The 20,911-nt window shown below is 41.7% G+C and overlaps 1 protein-coding gene across 1 annotated transcript in view; it reads right to left on the reverse strand.

Moving 5' to 3' along the window:
* The window catches only part of HTRA1 (HtrA serine peptidase 1), a 44,466-nt gene extending 25,705 nt beyond the window's left edge, over window positions 1-18,761 (reverse strand). Inside the window, exon 1 of the mRNA XM_026669335.2 lies at window positions 18,014-18,761. Coding sequence (XP_026525120.1) covers window positions 18,014-18,515 — 502 coding nt within the window. The 5' untranslated portion in view covers window positions 18,516-18,761. The remainder of the gene's footprint in view (window positions 1-18,013) is intronic.
* Window positions 18,762-20,911: the final 2,150 nt, after the last annotated feature.

Raw genomic sequence — 20,911 nt, forward strand, 5'->3', positions numbered from 1 at the left:
ACGCTGATGGCTGAGCTCAATCACTGAGGAACGCTCCGCCTTCCATCACGTGGCTCTCTTGCGTTCCCAGTTTGCGTGAAGACGAAGGTGAAGAGAAGGACGTTGCTCTGCTCTCCTATGCTAATAGGTCATTGGCAAACAAGGCCCCACCAGACGGCAATTAAAGGGGGGGCTGGATGATCCTCACGGCTCCAGAGAAATGGCGTGTCAGGTAAGAACCAACGCCCATTCTCCTGAGAGCCGTCGGATCATCCAGAGAGTGGGACATACCAAAGCTTGGCTGTCCTACGGGAGGGACCCCGCCTGGTCCTGCAATCTCCGAGGTTCCCTGAAGACTCGCTGGAGGACTCGCCACTAAACGAAGCCTCCGCCGAGGCAAAGGTGTCAATCTTATAGTGTCTAATGAAAGGAGAGGGGGATGCCCAAGTGGCTGCCCGACAAATATCAGAAATTGGAGCCTGGGTGGCCCAAGCCGCCGAGGTGGCTACACTTCTGGTGGAGTGTGCTGTGATCCCCTGGCACCGGCAGTGCCTGGGACAAATAAGCCTTGAAATGGTAGCCCTAATCCAGCGGCCGATGGTTGACGGGGACACTTTGTGGCCTAAGGATTTGGGCTGGAAGGAAAGGAAGAGAGATTCTGACCTCCGAAGGGTTGGGTACGCTTAATGTAAATGCGTAGGGCCCGCCTTACATCCAGTGAGTGCCAAAGCTTCTCCCTTTCCCGCGAGGGATTGGGACAGAAGTTCGGGAGTATGAGTTCTTGAGCCCTGTGAAAGGTCGAGTTAACCTTGGGCAGGAAGGTAGGGTCCGGTCGGAGGACCACCCTATCGGCATGAAATATGCAAAGGTCCTTCCTTACCGACAAGGCTGCTAACTCCGATATGCGGCGGGTCGAAGTAATAGCTACCAGGAATACCACTTTGAATGTGAGGAATTGGAGAGAGGCTTCCTGAGAGGCTCAAAGGGTTGCTTAGTCAGAGACACCAGGACCTTGTTAAGGTCCCAGGTAGGGTATCGGTATGGTTGGGGGACACAGGTTGGTGGTCCCCTGAGGAATGCCCGAATACGGGGGTGGTGGGAAAGGGAACCCAGGTTTATCACAGTCAATGACTGTGGATAGCGCTGCGACCTGACGCCTTAGGATGTTGGGGAAAGCCCTTTCTCAGGCCCTCTTGGAGGAACTCCAAGACCTGAGCTATGGAAGGTGACAGCGGGTTGATCTGGAGACCATGACACCACCGCAGAATCCCTTCCAAGTGGCGTTGTATATGCGGGTTGTTGAAGGCGTCGCCTGGCGGCTAAAATGGTCTCAATAACTTGGTCAGAAAACCGTTCTTTCCTTAAGCGCTCCCGCTCAACCTCCAAACGGCTAACTGGAGCCACTGAGGGTCTGGGTGTTGAAGGGGCCCCTGGGAGAGGGATATCCTGGTCGGGGGATTCTCCAGGAGGGGCCACCGATAAGTTGCGGAGGTCCGCAAAACCAGGGGCGCCTGGGCCAGAAGGGTGCTACTAGAATCAGCTCTGCCCTCTCGGAGATGAGCTTCTGGAGAACTCTGGGAACCAGGGCTAGAGGCGGGAAGGCATAGAGGAGCCCTGTGGGCCAGGGGCAACGGAGGGCGTCGTGATTCTCGGCCCCGTGGGAGGGGTACCTGGAGAAAACCTGGGGAGTTGCGTGTTTAGTGGAGAGGCGAAGAGGTTCACTAACGGGAGACCGAACATTCTGGTCGCTTCCCTGAATAGTGACGGGTGGATGCGCCATTCGGACTGGTCCACCGTGGTCCTGCTTAGCCAATCCGCTTGGGTGTTTGAGTCCCTGAGATGTGTTCGGCTCTGAGGGAGAGGAGATTGCGCCTGCCCAACGGCAGAGGCGTTCGGCCTCCTCATCAAGCGGATGGACTGTGTGCCCCTGACGGTTGACGTGAGCCTTGGCGGTGTGACGCTTGTCCGTGAGTATGAGGACATGCCGCCCGCGTACTTGGGGAGGAAACTGCGCAGGGCCAGGAAGATGGCGTGGAGCTCCAGCCAGTTTATACTGCACCCCCGCTCTACCTGAGACCATGTGCCCTGAGTTGAGAGCGAGAGGATGTGAGCGCCCATCCGGACAGGCTGGCATCTGTGGTAAGGGTGAGGCGGTGGGCTCCTTGATGAAGTGACCCTTGTTGATGGTGGGGCTGGTCCACCAGAGGAGAGATGTAAGGACTTTTGGAGGTACCTTGACTGTGGCCTTGAGTTGCTTCTGCCGGTCCGCTGAATGGGAGCAGGAACCATTGTAGGGTCTAGCGTGTAAACGGGCCCATGGAACAATGGAGATACAAGAAACCATTTTACCCAGTAATTTGGACAATTCTAAAATTGTAACCTTCCTGGAGCGCCTGATATGCCTGACGGCTTCCTGATACTAAGGAATCTCTCGGGGAGAGGAACACCTTACCCTGCACTGAGTCAATGACAGCCCCCAAGTGGGAGATCCTTGTAGATGGGGATAGTTGGCTCTTTGCCAATTAACTAGGAAACCATGGTCTTGGAGGGCCGAGATAGTAACCCTGATGTCCCTCTCTGCTTGGGGTCTGGAGGGAGAGAGGATGAGGATGTCATCCAGGTAGCAATGGAGGCGGACCGGGAGATTCCTGAGATGAGTCGCCAGGGGCCGCGAGGACCTTAGTGAAGGTCCTCGGGCAGAGGCTAGCCCAAAGGGAAGGGCGACATATTGGAAGTGGCGGTGGTTGTAGCAGAACCTGAGGAATTTGAAATGGGAGGGTCGGATTGGAATGTGGAGGTAGGCCTCGGAGAGGTCTATGGAGGATAGCCAGTCCCTTGGCGGATGCTGAGGAGGATGGACTGCAGGGTGTGCATCTTGAACCTGCGATAGACCAGATAACGGTTAAGGCGTTTAAGGTCCAAGATGGCCCTCCATCCTCTGGAGGATTTGGGGACTACAAAAGGTGGGAGTAGAACCCTGCCCCGCTGGGAGGGTGGGACTGGTTGAATGGCCTGTATTTGGAGAAGATGATGGATTGCTGAATCCATTAGGTTGCGTTTGATGGGGTCCCTTGAGGGGGGACGCCAGAAAGAAGTCAGGGGGCGCTCTGAAATTCGAGCGTGAGGCCAAGTCTGATGGTATCACGGACCCAGGTATCAGAGGTGTGGGTAAGAGTCCCATCGGTCGGCAAAGTGCTTGAGGCGACCGCCGGGAAGGGAGGAGGGACGGGATCATCTACGCCGGAAGGGCCTCCCTCCTGAGCTCCCCAAGAAAGGGCGCCTAGAAAGCCGCTGTTCCCCTCCTGTTCCTATCGGCCGGATCGGTTCGATCCTGGGGCTGGAACGGCCGGGAGTGAGGGGGGTCTCGAGTACCTTGGCGGGAAGGGAGACTGGTAGAAAGGACGGAGGAGCCTCTGAAATGGCTGGGGCCCTAGACTTGACCAAACAGAGGAGGGAGAAATTTTCTCTTGCTCCGGTTTCAGATAGCAAGGGGTCCAGAGCCGTGGCTAAATAGTTTGTCCTTTATGGGGGGCAGTAGCCAGCTTAACTCTTGTTTTAACGTCCGCCTGCCAGTGTTTAAGCCAGAGCAGGCGGCGCAGCAGTGACATGGGACGTTATTGCCCGGGCGGAGAACTTGACTGCATGGAAGGTGGCGCAGCGGAAAATTCCCGCCGCCGGCCAATTTTGCTATGTCCTGGTGAGCCCTTGTGTTGGAGGGGGGAACATGTTGCTTCAGTTGCCGAAGCCACCGGATCGAGGATCTGGTGAAGAAAGAAGCCGCAGTGGCTGATCTAATGGCCCAGAGTCCGCTTGGTGAGCTCTACGTAGGGCGAGCTCGGACCTCTTGTCCTCGGGTTTCAGAGCCTCTAGGGGGTCACTGGGGAGGACGAGGAGGCCAACCCAACAATGGGCTCATCCACCTCGGGGTGTTGAGTAAGTCACAGAAACTCGACTCGAGGTTAAAGAACCTCCTGTCCAGGCTGGATGGGGCGGAGGGGCCCTAGTAGAATTCAGTTGATTTGAGACCAGGTCATGAAATAGGGGTGGAGCCGGGATTACCTCCGCCTCCACCACGGGTTGACTAAAGATGGCGTCCTCCTGACCTTCTGCTGGGGAGGGGAGAGCTGAGGAGGTTTGCACCGACAGGCCAGAGATGTTCCTGGCTTTGAATAAAAGGGATTTAAACATGTGGGGCTTGAACAGGCCCGCAACAGTGGGTTGGTCCGGGGTGAGACCTCATCCTCGGACATGTCCCCCCTCCATAGGATCTACCTCCGATAGGGGCTCCTCTTGTTGCATAGACCCCCATTCCATTTCCTCTTCCCCCCCAAATTGGTCTAGATACTCTATATCCTCCTCCGGTTCCCTTTCTGGGAGAGGACTGCCCCCTTGAGAAGGTACCTGACCACGAGTAGGGTCCGATCTAGGCGAGGACCTCATTGATGGTGGGTCGTGTTCGGCGCCAGTGAGGGGGAGTAGACCTGGACATCTGTTGAAGGCCCTCTGCTATCCCCTGGCGAATGGCCCGCTCCATCAATGCCTGTATGTGCACAGGGATCTCGGATGAGGGGGCCTCCTCCTGGCGAAGACCAGCGGCCGGGGCGTGAAAGTAGCTTCAGGAGGTTGTCTGGTTGATGGGCCGGGAGCCTGGTGTCCTGGATGGCCCGCCTGGAGACGGAAAAACAATCTGGAGGAGGGGGGGGTTTGGAGGTAGAAGGAGCGGAGGGTGCTGGAAGTACCGGTTGAGTCTCTCTGGACCTCCTGTCAAATTCCTCTCGAGAGCCCTGTGACGTCCGTAGGGCGTCTCTGAGAAGCCTTAGAGGTCTCTTTAGGTGTTTCCTTAGGAGTTTCCTTAACCTGTTTGGCGCAGGTGGTAGGATTTGGATTTGGCCTTCAAAGAAGGGCCTTTGGTGGGAATGTCATCTGCCATTGTACAAGAAAGGACAGTAATACAGTTAAAGGCGGTTGGCTCGCCAAGGGTTCGACCTACAACAAAGGTCGGGTGTCCTTCAGCTGGCCCACACCCCTTTTGGAATTTAGATGTATAAATTCTGTAATAAAGATGTTGAAATAATTCTTAATACTTATCTGCACAAGCAGGATAACAATCCAATGAGACTTGGAATGCTAAGGTACAATATCAATAAGAAAAATTACAGGAATAAACTCACTCAGGTCTATCTATATGTGAGTATAAATATAAACCTATATATGAGGAAATATCTAGACCTGCATACAGGCAGATATTCCAATGTCTATTAGAATTAGAACTATTGTTAATATTCTTGTTCTAATATTATTATTAGTAATATATGATTATTATTAATATTATTATTATTATAATTATTATTATTGTAATTATAAATATTATTATTATTACTCTATTAATGAAAGATTGCCAATTATCCGAATTAAACGCCTGAGGCTGGAAGAGAGGCCTCTGGTAGCTGGAGCTCCCAGGCAACAACCGGGAGGTGGGATAGGCTGCAATCACTTGCCCTGAGCCTGCTGCGGAAGCCAACAATTACTAAATTGTACCAATTAGCAAAGGCCCTACAGGCTGAGAGGCCTGTGCTAGGGCCGGTTACTTCGCAGCGCCATGAGGCCTCAATCTTTTATTTTATTTTTTTTAAAATATGGCGCCCGCCACGTGGTGGCGCCCTAGAGGCGATCGCCCACGTTTCTAAAGTCCCGGGCTGCTCAGGGCAATGAAGTTTTTTACTTCTCCGGCCTTAAAAGAGGCCGAGGAAGCCAACAGTAAGTTTTCGCCCCTTCTTAGGGCGAGCGGCATTTGCGGTGGGGGAATACCAGCAGCACTTATCAGTGCGATCAGTAAAGCTGCTGCAAGCGCAGCGAGAGAAACGGCAGGCAAGAGATCAAATTGGGGGAATTAGCGCTGAAAGCGCGAAAGTCGCCTGCTCTACAACTCCCCTGGGGGCGAAAGAAACGTGCTCCCCTTAAATCCCCAGTCCTGCGCCAGAAGGCTAAGGAAATAACTTGGTTTTTTTTTTTTTTTTCTATAAATATTTTCCAAACCTGAGAGCAAGTCTTGGATCGGCCAAGGAGTGAGAAATGCACAGCCTAACTTGACGACGGCTGAGCGCAAACTGGGAACGCAAGAGAGCCACGTGATGGAGGGCGGAGCGCTCCTCAGTGATTGAGCTCAGCCATCAACGACGTAGACTGAAGCACCTCCCACTCTCTGGATGATCCGAACGGCTCTCAGGAGAATTAATTTTTCGCTTCAATAATAATGAAGAACTATTTCATTGTGGATATATAATCTGCTTTTATTAATTTCTATATGTACCTATGTACCTCACAAAATTGTAGGTTTTTCTGGATACTTTATATAATTGCTATAGTACATAAATCATTTGATATAAAGATAAGGCAATTTTCTCTTGCCTCCACAAGGAAAAGTTTAAAAGTTCTGAAGCTGAATGAGACAAACCATATATCCTATTTGGGATTGCCAAATTGAGATGCTGCCAGGATTAGGTTGCTGTCCCTTTTCTTTTCTGCTGTTTGCTTTTAAAATATATTGTTCTGCATTACATTTTTCAAGAAAACAGTGATTTTAAAAATTCAAAAAAGTAATACAATTATTTAAATGCAAACGATGATTCACCAAGGCCATAAATATACAGGGAAAGCTGATAGGAACATAATTATATAATGACTCAAATTATGCTTATCCAGATTAAGTTTACTAATATGGTTCTCAACAAGAATGAAGTGGTATGTTAACTTATATAAAACAATCTAATTTAGTTATGCCAATAACTTTAAAAGTAAAATTTATAGCTCTGTTTGAATATGATAGGCAAATAGAATTTATGAATTAATTTGACTCTGTTGGAAAGGTAACTTCTGAGGAAATAAATTATGCTTATAGGAAGTATTCCTGAACCACCATTATTAAAGCAAATTAAGAACTCTCCTCACTTAAAAAAAAATAAAGTACATGACCAGACTGCAATGTCCTGAAAGTATTCTTTTTAAATGTTTATCATTCTGATATTCTCTTCTTACTTCAGTATTTCTTAGCCATCTGATCTTCTCTTACAACTTGTTCACTTCATATATACATACTTTTCTTCCTATTCTACAATTCCACTTAAGAAATTGTAATGGATGAGATAGTATCAGAATCTGAATCAGAAATTCAGAGTTTCTAGTCTCATTTCTGGTTAGACTCATTCTTTTTAAACATTTATTTTTTTACAAAATAGAAGATGAAGTCATAATGTTGGTTCCATAAATTCTCATACAGGAATAGCTTGGTTTTAAACAGGAAACCATCTCCTTGCTAAATTGTAAACCACAGTCTATGATGTATGAAACAGCCAACTATTTTCATGATTGTACAGACAAATGGCCATTTTGGTGGCTTCAGTGTTGCCAAACTGCTTTAGTGACAAATATTGCAACTTATTTCTAGGTTATAATGTTGTGAAGGATCACAACATCTTCAACTAGAAATAAGCTATTTCTCACTAAAGAAAGGGAGTCTAGAGATAGATGTAGGAAATACAATAGTTCTAGAAGCCATTCTCAGTAGAATGTAGCCACATTTTTCTACCTTCCTCTTCCTAATGATAAAACTGCCAGGAAGTTACATCAGTGGAAGTATTTTAAAAGCATTTACTGATCTTCAGAATCAACCAAGAAGAAAGCTTTCTAATGAGACAGTAAAGAATAAATAAAGCAGATAGTCTAGAGCCAAAAGACTAAATAACCTAGGGCTGACATATATTTATAGCATGATGAAAAATTGGATTTACAGCAAATAACTTTGAAACCAAACATGTCTATGAGGTTTTATTCAGATGCTTAATATGAAACATACAGTCTTCAGAAATCATGGATGATAAGCATATTCAAAGATACGCTTAAATATTATCCATATTTTAACACAGAAGTGGAAATGATGTGTGGATTCTGGACTTCTGGGAGGTCTACTTCAGTGACATCAGAAAAGCTATCACAGCTCTATGATTAAGAGAAACCAGGATAAGTGGGGTCAACCTATCAGTTGGGAAGGTCACAGTGAAAAAAGTCTTTATAAGTTGGTCAATGTAGTGGCTCAAAGTTTTGAAGACACAATTAAGTGAACTGTTGTTAAATGCTTTTCATTTGAGTACTTGAAGGACTCCAAATTTAGAGGCCTACACAGATAGCAATTAGGTACTGTGTGTCTTTAAATACAAGTTATGCTTCCCCCCCAAAAAATAAAGCTGTCATATGAAATTATTGATTATTGAACTGTAAAGGCAAGATGCAGCCTGCATACAATCGCTTAACCCTTTTTAAACCACTAAAATGTATTGTTAAACCACTAAAAATCAATGAATCGAAGTGTCTTTTATTTTTGGTGGGGAGGGAAACCCCCATAAGCTCTCAAACTGTGGCTTGTGACTCTTCCAAAACATCATGAGCAACCAGGCTGAGAGTCAGACCTGACTGGAGAGCATTGTCAAAACATACTCTAAGTTTAGCTTCTATAGGTTTTCCAAGCAAACTAGGAACAAGTTTGAACATTGCTCTCATTCTGTCAGAGCAAGCAGCAGTTAACTCTACCACAAAGTTTGAGAGCCCCTGTGATATATCAATCACAATGTAATAAGTTGCTTTGTTCACAGGTTCAAAACATGGGTTTCAGAAACAGGGGAAAAAAGGTAGAAAAGCCACCTACCGAAAATCAAATCATAATTTAATGTTTCATTTGAACCAGTCATCTGAAATGAGTAAAAAATTAGCTCTTTATTTAGCTCACTTTTAACAGAAATATGTATTTGTACCTATCAATTAAAATGAATACTAATCAATACTAATTTAAATTTTTGACATTTATCTCTTAGAAAACAGGATGCAACCATTCAATTCAGTAAGTGGGCATTTGATAAGCCTTAATAGTCAGCACATTAGACATTCTTGTTGTGGATATAAAGAACCAGTTGTCTGTTGGAATTTTCATTGAATAAAAAGTCTGCTGTTCTAAATACCTCAAATATTAATTTTTTTCCTTCCATTCATTCATGTCTGATTCTTGGAACTGCTTGGACAAGACCCTGCAGTTTACTTGGCAAAGTTTTTCAGAAGTGGTTTGCCATTGCCTCCTTCCTAGAGTTGAAAGAAAGTCACTAATCCAAGTTCACTCAGCTGGCTAAGGCAGCACAAGAACCCACAATATTTTGGTTTCTAGCCTGATGTTTTAATCAACATCCTTATACAAACTGATTCGCAAAATGCTACGAATGTAATGGAAAATGGAATTCTTATAAATTAAATATAAATTAAACTTTGTTAAATGTAGAAGGTCAATTTTCAAAACAATAAATTCTAGCAAACTAAATTTACAATATTTTATTACTTTGAACAAAAGTTTTCAAACTGTGGGTTGAAACCACCTGCAATTTAGGAGGCAATGCAATTATTAAAAAAATAAGTTCAGTACTGCAGAAGCAGAATGACAGCCCCTGTTAAAGCTTAATCCAAGCACCAGTCTTCACTTTGCTTGCACAAATATTGGTGGAAAGTTACAGCATGCAAAATCCAAGAATTTGCAATACTTCAATATAAGATGAAAATGTAATTTATAACATATAAATTATATAATTACTTCTTGCCCAATCCTAATCCCCTCTCCCACAAAACCATTATTTTTGGTCCTGTAGGAGACGTTACACAAATTCATTTATCATCTGTAGTATCATCACAATACCTCAAAGTTTGGAATTCCTAATTCGAACCATTTTCAACAATTGGCCACACATTACTGACAAGCACATTTGAAGCTTATTTCTACCTCTTATATTTTTCCCCCTAAACTGCCATTATGACTCTTTGGGGAGAGGGGGAAATCAATCACTCTGTGACGTTAGTTAGTTACATGTTATAAAATTGAACTTTTTAAAATTCTCCATCTGATCAAAGAATACTGACCCACCTGCCCCCAAGACTATGTGAATGGACAAAAAGCAAAGGGCTCTCAGTTTTTAGCAACTTATGTACTTCAGTAATTATTACTATATTATTCTGATAACAATGTACAATCACAGACGTATTTAAGACCTCGTTTGCATTTTGTTGCTCAAGGCAAATTGATTTTTCAATAAGCCAAATGCCTATTCAAGCTCCTATCCTGTTTGAGTGGTTAGAACTGTCTTCAATCCAAATTTTGTCGCAGAGAATCTAGTCTGGCATTCTCTGACGACATTCTCATATATAATTTATTTGTTGAAATTTGCCCTCTAAAACATTTTAGCATCATTAGCAACCAGCTTATCATTAATTAAGTGCAGAGTTAAAAATGCACCAAAATAAGAGAGGGAAAAGGAGGAACAGTAGTATAATTCTCTTTGTGGCTCATCATTGAAGGTCTGGAATTAATAACCAGTCTCAAGGGTAAAAATCAGTCTTCATCTGGCTCCAAAGCTCTATTTTGTGCAGCTATGTTATTATGTTAACCATAGGAAAAATCTTAAGAAATTGTTCCAGGATGTTGATCATGTTATCTGATTTTATCTTCATAGGAACTGTAAGTTCAATTCAAAATGTTATTAATTTTATTTAAAAAAACAAGTAAGTTATGATTGCCCCAAATTTGTTAGTGGATTTTTTTCTTCCTTAACTTTTAATAGCATCAATGACATTGCTGCCAAAAGCATTTAGCACCAAGTACTCTATCACACAAAGCAGAATCAAAATTATAATAATTTTAATTTCTTATGTTGATTTTATATTTTATCCCCTCAATGTTTATAAACATGACTAGCTGGATACTCATGCTTTGCAACATAACTATGTGATCGGGCTTTGCAGGAGAAATTTGGTTCACAATCCATTGGCTCAGTGGTGGTCGGTGATTGAAACACATAAGGCTTTCCTTTCCTTCTTTCCTCTTTTCCCTTCTCTTCCTCCTTTCCTTTTTTTCTCCTTTCCTTTCCTTTCTCCTATCAATCTATCTATCTATCCATCCATCCATCCATCCATCTATCCAGCAAAAGTGTTGTAAAATACAATCCTCCAACTTTTGTCCCAAAGGTGCTTTTTTCAAGAGACAACTGAACTTTCTGGTTTTTCTGTGAGGATGTTTTGCTTCTCATCTAAGGAGCTTCTTCAACTCTGACTGGATAGTGGGTAATAAAAATACTACAACCTTTGATGCCAAAGTAGCTTCCTGTTTGGAAGTGTAGTTTGCATCCTTTTAGAGAATCGTTGAGGCAACATGGAGGTTTGTCTGTGTCCTTGGGTCACCTGAGTGGTGCAAATGGCTGTGGAGTTACTAAGGTAACAGAATGCGAGGCAACTGGCACTTGGAATAGAGTTCTTTTCAGGTGGGGAAGGGAGAGTAGAACTCCTTTAGCATCAGAGCATGTTAATTACTGTATTAAGAAATACTAATGATCTAATAGTCATTTTGAAAAATCCTTTCTTAGCGAGCACCCAGAAGCCAAGAGGAATATACATGCCAACTTTCGAGTTTGTAGGCTTTACGGTTCTGGAAATTTCATGATGCTGCGTGAGTGGTATTTCATTTTTATATATATAGATTGTAAAATATATCACAATCCCCATGGAGTTACTTTTTCTTTTAGGAACAAAAGTGGTAGTTCATCCTAATCAAGGATAATTTGAAATGGCTTTTCAAATGTTAGCAAAATGGCTAACAAATCTATTTTTCTGTATAAATCAATAGATTACACTTAATTTTCTGGCTTGTATAAAATAAGAAATAGAAATGTGATATGCAATTTTTGCCTCTTTTCACCAACAAGCACCTCGCCACCAGTTTATTTGGCTATTGCATCTTTCTTTGCCACTTTGCGGAAGATGTAATGAATTCTAATTGGCTAACAACTGTTAGTTGTTCTTAGTTCAATTGGAATAAGTGGAATAAGAAAATTGCAAATTGTACCCAAAGTCTCCTGACCATGAGAGCTAGTAAGCAGTGGAACAGCAGTGGACTGGTGGGTGCTCCATCAATGAAGGATTTCAAGCAAAGGTTGGGCATTTGTTACAGGATTCCTGTCTTGGGTAAGGAGTTGGCCTACATCCTTTTCAACTTTATGATACCATAAAGTATCTAGCCTGTAAAATGAATTATAATACAAGAGTAATACCTAGTCATTCTGAACATTGTTTCACTGATGGCTTGCCAAAATTCAGTTTCCTTTTTTATATATCAGTGGTGTTACTACTGACATTAAAGTTCTAACAACATTAAATTATAATGATGCTAATATTTTCATTGTTTTCCTTTGATTTATAGTTCAGACAGGTTTATCAGCTGATTACTGAAGACTAGTCAGAGGTCTGGTTAGACATATCAAGACTTGAAAAATATGTGTTTGTAGTTCCAAAAACAATTTACCTCCTGATCTAAATATCTGCCCAATACGTTCAAACAAGATTAGTCAAAAGAACAAATAGGATACTGTGAATACTCAGCTAGAATACATAAATTTGACTAAAAATTGTATATTAATATTGAGACTATCATCCCACCATTATACATTTTAAGAGGAATAAAAATGTTTATGCTAGTCTTTATGCTTGAACTATTTTAAATTTAAAAGCATACAGTAGTTCCATGCCATTCCAATAAAAAATAAGGAGCAGTTCAGGAAGCCATTATAGATGAAAAGATATTTTAACTCAGGTAAGAGATTCCATTTGTTGTAGTAGTTAAGTAGCCTGGGAGACTGGGAGTTCTAGTCCTGCCTTACAGTAGGTGCAAAGCCAGCTGTATGACCTTAGGCCAGTGTCTCTCAACCCAAGGAAGGATATAATCGCAAGAAAACTGCAGGGGTATTTCCTGGAAATCTTCAAGAATCAGACATAATTGAATGGAAGACAAACAGTTAAAAGAAATATGTATAAAAATGGAAACAAGATAGGCAAGAAAGTATACCAGCAAAAAGGTATTAAAAGTCAAAAAGGCTTACAAAAAGGTTTACAAGGGAGAAGATAAAACCAACCAAAAGATTTGGAGAGTGTTTCAATAATAAGACAGAGAAAAATCAGAAAACTATAAGAGAACAAAATAGGAAAGACTGCTTGGAAGAGATGGTAGGATGACATGGAGAAGGTTGACCTCTTCAACTAGTAATTGGCTTCAGATTTCTCTCCAAAGGGGAACTCTGATCCAATACAGCTAAGAAGTGACACAAAAAGGAAATGGCAAATTAAAAAAAAATAGTTAGCGAACTACATAAATCAGTTCACATCCCCAAGACCAGATCAATCACATTTAAGAAGATTTATCAAGAATATGTTTTGTCAAAACAACCTGCTTTTGACAGACCAGGAATGCAGTGCACCCATTCCAGAATCAGACAGAGGTGCTATGCAGATTTAGTATTAGAAGAGAAGCCTTTAAGGCTACTTGGTAACTATCATTTAGAGTACAGTATAGACTTGTTCAATATTATACAGATGAAAATTCAAGAAACAATGGTCTAAACTGTAAGGAAACAGATCCAACTGGATATTAATGGTAAAAGTATTAATGGTAAAATTTGTTCAACAATGGAGCAGACTACTTCAGAAGATTGATTTTCCTTTGCTGGGAATATTGAAAGAGATTGAACAGACATCAGTCAAGAATACTGTATAAATGGATTCTTATATTGGGCAGGTGATTTGACTAAATTAAAAATCAGGAATGTCAAACTGGTGGCCTGCGAGCCGGATGCGTCATACGCAGGCCATGTCCACCCCAGTTCTGCGAAGGGAAACAACGTTGCACTACGTCACGTGACAATGTGATACATCACGTGACAACGTGACACAGCAAGTTTGACACCTGTGGACTAGATAATTATATATTACTATATTACAGCCCTTACATTTTGTTTTAAATCCTGACTCAACCTTTTGTTTAGCAAAGTCTTCAATAGAGAGCCCTATATAGTTAATAACTCTAACCATTTTTTTCTGCAGTTATTTTTGCTGCATCAGAATGAGATCTGTTTTTCTAGTCTTTTTCTACTGACACGCAGACAAAGCACTAGCCAAAGGAAATGCACTCCTATATTCTCCAAACGTTCCTAATTAGCAGGTAGCCAAAACATACACTTTCCAATCAAAGGAGCAAAACAGTCCAGGAAAAATAAAAAGTATGGAAACCTGATCATCTAGGAATTGGGTAACTGGGTCAAACGTTTATTTCAAAAATATCATTCTTCTCAACTTCATCAAGTACCAAAATTTACATTGTAGCTGATAAGGACAAGAGGAAAATTAGCAACACATTGAAGAATTTGAAAAATATTGAAAATGTTATGGCTAATAGAAATCAACTTTTGAAAGTAATACATAATATACTGTATAAGGAAAGGGAGGATTTCTATCAACAATCCTATTGTCTGCTTTGTACCTACTTTTTTTGTTCATTTCTCCTATCTTCAAGGGAAATTTCTAAACAATACTGATTTTTAAAGAGAAGGCCAAAAAAAAAAAAAAAAGAGTTTCATTTTCTGTTTCGTTAATATCATAAATATTTAAGTCCAAATCCAGAACTTAATTTACATAGATGCAGCAGCCCTAGTTTTCTCACTCTAATATGCAAAAAAGACTCAAAAATATTGAAGTGGGCTTGTGTTTCTGCCTCCTTGCTGGTATCTTCAAATATATATCTCAAATATTTAGCTAATAAGAAATCCTGATTATCTGTGGGAAGTTAGCTAAGTAAAATTCATTCCTGATGAGTGGTTTAAGTGGTTTTTTTCCTGATGCCTAACATGTTGAAAAGAGACAGAAAAAAACCAAAGAAGAAATACAAGGGGTTAGGGTTTTCAGCAAATAAAAATTGTGTGAATTATGTGGGGACCAAAATACCTGTAGGAGCACATTTTGTGATATTATTTGCAATGTCAACTTCCAATGGGGTCTTATGATGGACTGATGCTCTCTAAAGAGAAGCACCATAGCTGAAAATGCTGGCTAGAAAGGCAGATTCTGGTGAGTGCAATGAAGGACAATAAAATGAGGCCTCCAGAAACAAGAAACTCAGTAGTGGATGACAGGATCCACCATTGGTCAGCCATGGAAGGTCTGCTGGATAGTAGAACATGCTGGATAAGCAGAACAAGGAGAAGATTGCTTCTTGTGGAATGCAATTCCTGAGCAAACAGGAATTCTTTCATTATTGTCTTTGTAAAAAAAAAAAAAAAGCTCTGGGAAGTAGATTAACTGTAAATTTCTATACATCATTATTAAATTTAATAGGGTTAAGGTTAGGGTTAAGACGAATGAGTATTAAGGAATTAGTGAGTATTAAGAAAAGTATTAACTCTAAGACCATCCACACAATTTTGTGGCTAAGCAGGATGAGAATTCAGGTCCCCTTTGGCCAGTGCATCAGACTGTTTCTTGCTGCCATTTTTCAGAATCTTTTACAAAGAATCAGCATTTTTTAAAATTAAAGTTGAATTTCCAACCATCTTGTGACAAAATGTATCATGCTAAATGGATTACATTTTGATAAAACAATGATAGTGTTGCTAAGAAATGATCCACATATCTGTTATAGCTATATAGCAAACCCTAAATCTACTGTTGAACTCAGGGTTACATTTTCCCTTAATTTGCCATAAATTGCTAGAGTCGAGGACATTTAGTAATAAACAAATGTATATTAATAATACTAAAGCTACACCAGTATAAGAGGAAGTCACATAAACTCATATTTAGAGTGCACAGTTCAATTCTAGGCTAAAATGATTAAAGTATAGAATTTGAGACTTAAATTTTTAAAGTCTATAAAAAGAAGATTGCATATATTACTGGATAGTCTAAGAATGTATATGAAATCAGGTTTCAACTATGCAGGAAAGGGTTGTGTAAACAAGCCCATTTGGACCCTACCAATTACCTATAAAATAGAGAGAATGGGATGGTTTGAAATGCAAGGAGCACATATGAACTTTGTCCCTGTTACAGTTTTCTATTCCAAGCTATATTATTTTATTATTATTTTTCTCCTTCATGAGATTTACATAAGCATAATGGAGGCATCAAAAAGACTGGAAAATTATATTTTCAGTGGAAAAACATAGGAAAAGGATTGAACTTCCCCTCCAATCTGCCCACCATATCTACTGTGACCCTGTGCTTACAATTGTTCATAGGACTGAATGTATTAGCTTGATCCAGCTTTAAAAAATCCTCTGTTGCTGGGATTTATAAGTTAATGCAGGTAATTTATAAGTCTCAGCAGGTAACAGACTAGTACGGGCAAAACTCTTGTTTTTTCAGTCACAGTCTCATCAAAGAAAATATTTATCTCAAGGAAATTTTTTGTAAGAGCCAAACCAGATGTTTTACCCTGGTAAACAAAAGTCTTCCAACTTTTTTATGAAAAGGAACCACAGGTCCCTGCAAGTATAACTAAAGGAAAAATAACTGCTTAACCCCTCTCCTTCAGCTGCCCGTTATTCTGTTTAAAATGCACACCCATTCAAATTCCATCCCTAGAAAAGGAGTACTTATAGTCATGATTTCCCTATGCAAACAGAAAAATGACTCATATGTAGTTAGGAAGTTAAACATATGAAAAGTTTGGCTGCCAATACTTATGGTTATCCTCCAAGGTTGTTTTGGTCTTTAAAAACTTGATATGTATGATCATCATGGATTCTTACCTATGATGACTTTTGAGCCATATAAAATATAACATAACACTGAACTATGGGTGTAATTTTATACATACTTTCCAGGAGTTAAGACCCAGGGAACACATCTGGACTTCTCAGTAGACATTTGTTTATTTATTTAGCTTATTCTTCCATTAATAGTAATCCTGAAATAGCCTACAGCATTACAAAATAAATCAACCTAAGAAGAGTCATAGTGAAACACTTTAAAACACATTGGTTATTTATAAACCTATCCTGAGTTTAAAAAACAACAACGCTGAATTGGGCTAAAAGTAACACATAGGTACGTACATATAAGATATATCTAAATTATATAGTACTAATATAATGTTATTTATTTATTTGGATTTATTATACCACTCACTTCCACTATGGCTATCCCATAAGTCCAAAACATATATTAAAAATAGAAGTAAAAATCACATCTGCATGGACCAACATGCAAAAAAGTTCAACAAGGGTTCCTATAACATAGTTTATATTGTACCTGTGCAAAATGGGAAGAATCTATTCTACTGATTTCAAAATGACCAAATCAAACGAATATATTTCCCTTCACACTCTGTTGGATCAAAAGCCAGACATATGCCTAGCTGCATATAAGCTCGTTTAAAGGATGGTCCGACTCTTCTATTCTCACCTAACAAAACTGAATCATCTCTTTCAAAGCTGTGACCTTTCACTGATCTCTCTCTATTATATCTTGTCTCACTTGTTATCTTCTTTCCTTGGAACAGACTTTTTTTTTTCATACAGATGTCTTCCATCTGTCTGTTCCTTCCATGACCCAAGCCAGCATTCCTGACTCATGCTGCATCTCCAACTATCTACTTTTTTTTTCCTTTCTAGAAGGTCATGGACACAACTATTATCATATCTTGGAAACCAAAAGTCTAAATTCTCCTGGGCACCGCAAAGTAGCCGTTTTGTTATCAGTTAAATATGCAAAGTAACATTTATCTCAGCTCCCCCTTAGGAAAGGAGGATTTCACGCCCAGCCCAAATCTTTCCCCCTTCAGTTAAGAAGAAAGAAGCTAAATTAAGTTTTTTTAATAAGTTAGCACCGTAATAACGTTTCAGACTATTCAAAAAAAAAAAAAAGCGACGGAGAGAGAAGTATACAAATTTAACCCAGCGTCAGGCATCGCGCAGGGCGAGAGTCAGATTTGGAGGAAGGGGGAAAAAGGCAATTTACTTTGGCTATCCTACATCCTCCCCAGATGCGTTGGGCTCCAATATTCCCCACCACAATATTTATGGATGTGGCAGTCCAACGTATTTCGAGAGCCGACGCGAGGAATTAGCAGAGGAAAATTGGGAGATGCGCGCCCTCCCTCGCCCCGCCGTGTTCCCGAGCGAGCTCTCACCCTGGCCGCAGGCGCCCCTCTGAATGGCGATGACGGGCGGTTGATGCTGGCTTTCGGAGCGCTGGCTAGCGGTCCTCAGCTGGCACAAGTTGCCGTAGCTTCTTCCATCGCTGCCACACACCGGTTCGTTCCCGGCACACACGCAGTGGCCGGCTTTGGCTCGCCTGCGCACCGTGGCCGAAGCCGCCACTCCGGGTCCCCCGGGCGAGAGCACACATAACAGCCCTTCGGCACAGGACGGCTCCCCGTACGGCGACCCTCCGCAAGACTCGCCCTCTTGCGCGGCACACACGGGGCAGCAGCCGCAGGAGTCGAGCGTCTGCCCGCTTCCCGCGCACTCGGTGGGCACCTCTGGGCACCGCGCGCGGTCGCAGAGGTCAGGGCAAGCCCGCTCTTCGTAACGTCGCCCGAAGGCTTGAGACGAAGCTCCCGGGAGCAGAAGCAAGAAGAGGCACGGCCACCAGCCGCTGGGCGCCAAAGGCCACAGAAGGGCTTTCATCATTGCTTTCTCACAAGGCGCGGAAAATCCAGCGAGCGAAACACGCGCAACGGATCGGGACGGCGCGGTCCAAGTGGGGAGGGAAGGAGGGTCCTGGCGCGCGGCAACAACAGGGAAGTGGAATCCCTGCCTGGCAAAAGCGCGGAGAGCAACTGAGGAGGGAAGCGCTGCTTTAAAAGGAGCCGCCGCCGCCGGCGGAGAGGTTGGATGAGCGCGTGGAAAACGCCGCTGGCTTGAGGAGCCGTCTGGGAGGAGACTTGGCGCCGTTCTGCAAGGCCGGACAAGGGAAGGGAGTCTGCTGCCGCGCCAAGGGGGAGTGCAAATTGCAGCAAGCTCACGGAACTTTTCCCCACTCCCCTTTCAGAGTTTTTTTTAAAAGCAATTTTATTAATATTGAAAGGCATGGCTCTATCATTTATATCAGGTGAACATACTGGCCATAAGAACCCTCCCCCCATATTTTCTGTAATCCTTTATACCTAGTTCCTGCACGTTTTCTATAAGGAGATCATCCTATCAGCCAACCTAGAGTTCCAAACTTAGCTCAGATCCATCCTATTGCCTGGGGAATGCACCATAAATGTTGTTTCTCTCTCTCTCTCTCTCTCTCTCTCACTCACACACACGCACACAAAGCATTTTAAAAATCCTGGTCCCAGATGTTGTGAAATATTCACCTGGGTCTTGGTTGAGCTTCAAGAATATACCCTCAAGCTGGTTGACACCTGCACTTGTGGCTCATACAGATGTATAGCTGATCTTAAGCACTGTGCAAATTGGATCAAAAATGCAGTTTTAAAAAACGTTATGTTTGGGAATTAACATAGTTGGCCTACTGGTGAGGGAATTGAAGTGTTTTAACTGTTAGATGCAATGATACCTAGGATGCCAATAAGCACAGCCTCAAAGAATGTGACCTTTCCCCACATTGTCCTACAAAATTCCCTCACCATCTCTATTTGTTTTTATGACCTACTCACTTTATATTTCAGTTTGCAAATACTCATATGAAAAATAGTTATAAGGCAACATATTTCTATTAGTTTATCAAAATGTTATTTTTCCAGAATATTTACATTGGTTGGCTAATATGGCCTGTGCTTTTAAGAAAAGAGCTGTAGGTAAATGGGATCACTATATTCTGTCCTAAACACAGACTTCCTGGAAAGTTTCAAATTTCTAGGACACAGAAAAGCATTCTCTATGTCCTCAGAATACCTTCCTATGCTGCTGCTAATACATTTGCAGTATCACGCACACACACACAAAAAGATTGCTGGAACACAACCAGCCTGCTACTTAGCTAAGGAAAATTTAGGACACTTACTGACATTCAAGACTGCCTTTTCAAATGCTAAGCTAAGTGATGCAAATAGGTTTTGCACTCAGAAAAATAAGTTAAATCCTTAGAATGCCAATAAAATTCCTTATATCAAACAAGATGGTGATGCAATATTTTTCCTATTCTGTTATTAATAGGAAATACTAGGAAACTATAGGAAATATTACTGAGGAAGGCAAGCGAAGAACTTACCAGAAATCTCAGTTGGATTCTTTTTACTGTCCTGTAAAGCCATTAATTACCCTATGAAGATGGCAGCTGTCTGTTAGTTGCTTTTAACTGTATTTTTGTTTACAATTCATATTATTTGTAAACTTTTTGGGAGTACTAGGCATGATTTAATGATAAAAAATACATACGGGAAATCAGTGTCACTTTTTGTCAGTTTGTCTTATAATGGGATGTGAACCATATGATTGCTTTGATACTATCTCAAGAAAAAAGAGCTACTTTGGGCATAGCTCCAGTATTAAGGCAGAAGTGAGGTAGCTATAGGCTGCCAAGTATTATTGAATCACAATTCCTGGTAGCAGGACATTTGGCCACAATAATCAGAACTTTCAGAAGTTCTAGTTCAGTTACCAGATGTTCCCTCTTCTCGTATTATTAAAAACAGAAGTCCTTCCAACAGCATATTAAAATGCATCTAGAGTCCCCAACAGGATTTTAAGCTAGCTAGAAAGACCAGCTTTACTTTTGGTTGGAAGCTTCCTTCCAGTTTCTTTCCTGATAATTTTTTTCTGTACTGTTATTAGGGTTAAAAGCTTAAAAGGGTTCTTCCTCTATTTTCTAATGTTGGGTGTTATACTGTTTCAAAATTGTATTTATCCAATTTAGACACCGCTTATTTCACTCACACAATAGTCTGCTACTATTTAATCTGTTTGAATTTTCATCTGAACTTTTAAATATGCATCATGGAGGGTAGTCAGTTTTTCTCGGATAAGCTATGGTTTCTGAACCCTCATTCTTCAGTATCATTCAAGGCTAACCTGTCACGTGTGAGAACTGCACATATAAAAACACATGTATACAAATTGGCATATTTAATAACATA

This window comes from Notechis scutatus, chromosome 4, assembly GCF_049901735.1.
Source record: "Notechis scutatus isolate UNSWTSFEM ecotype Mainland chromosome 4, rNotScu1.2, whole genome shotgun sequence".
In the NCBI taxonomy this organism is placed as follows: domain Eukaryota; kingdom Metazoa; phylum Chordata; class Lepidosauria; order Squamata; family Elapidae; genus Notechis; species Notechis scutatus.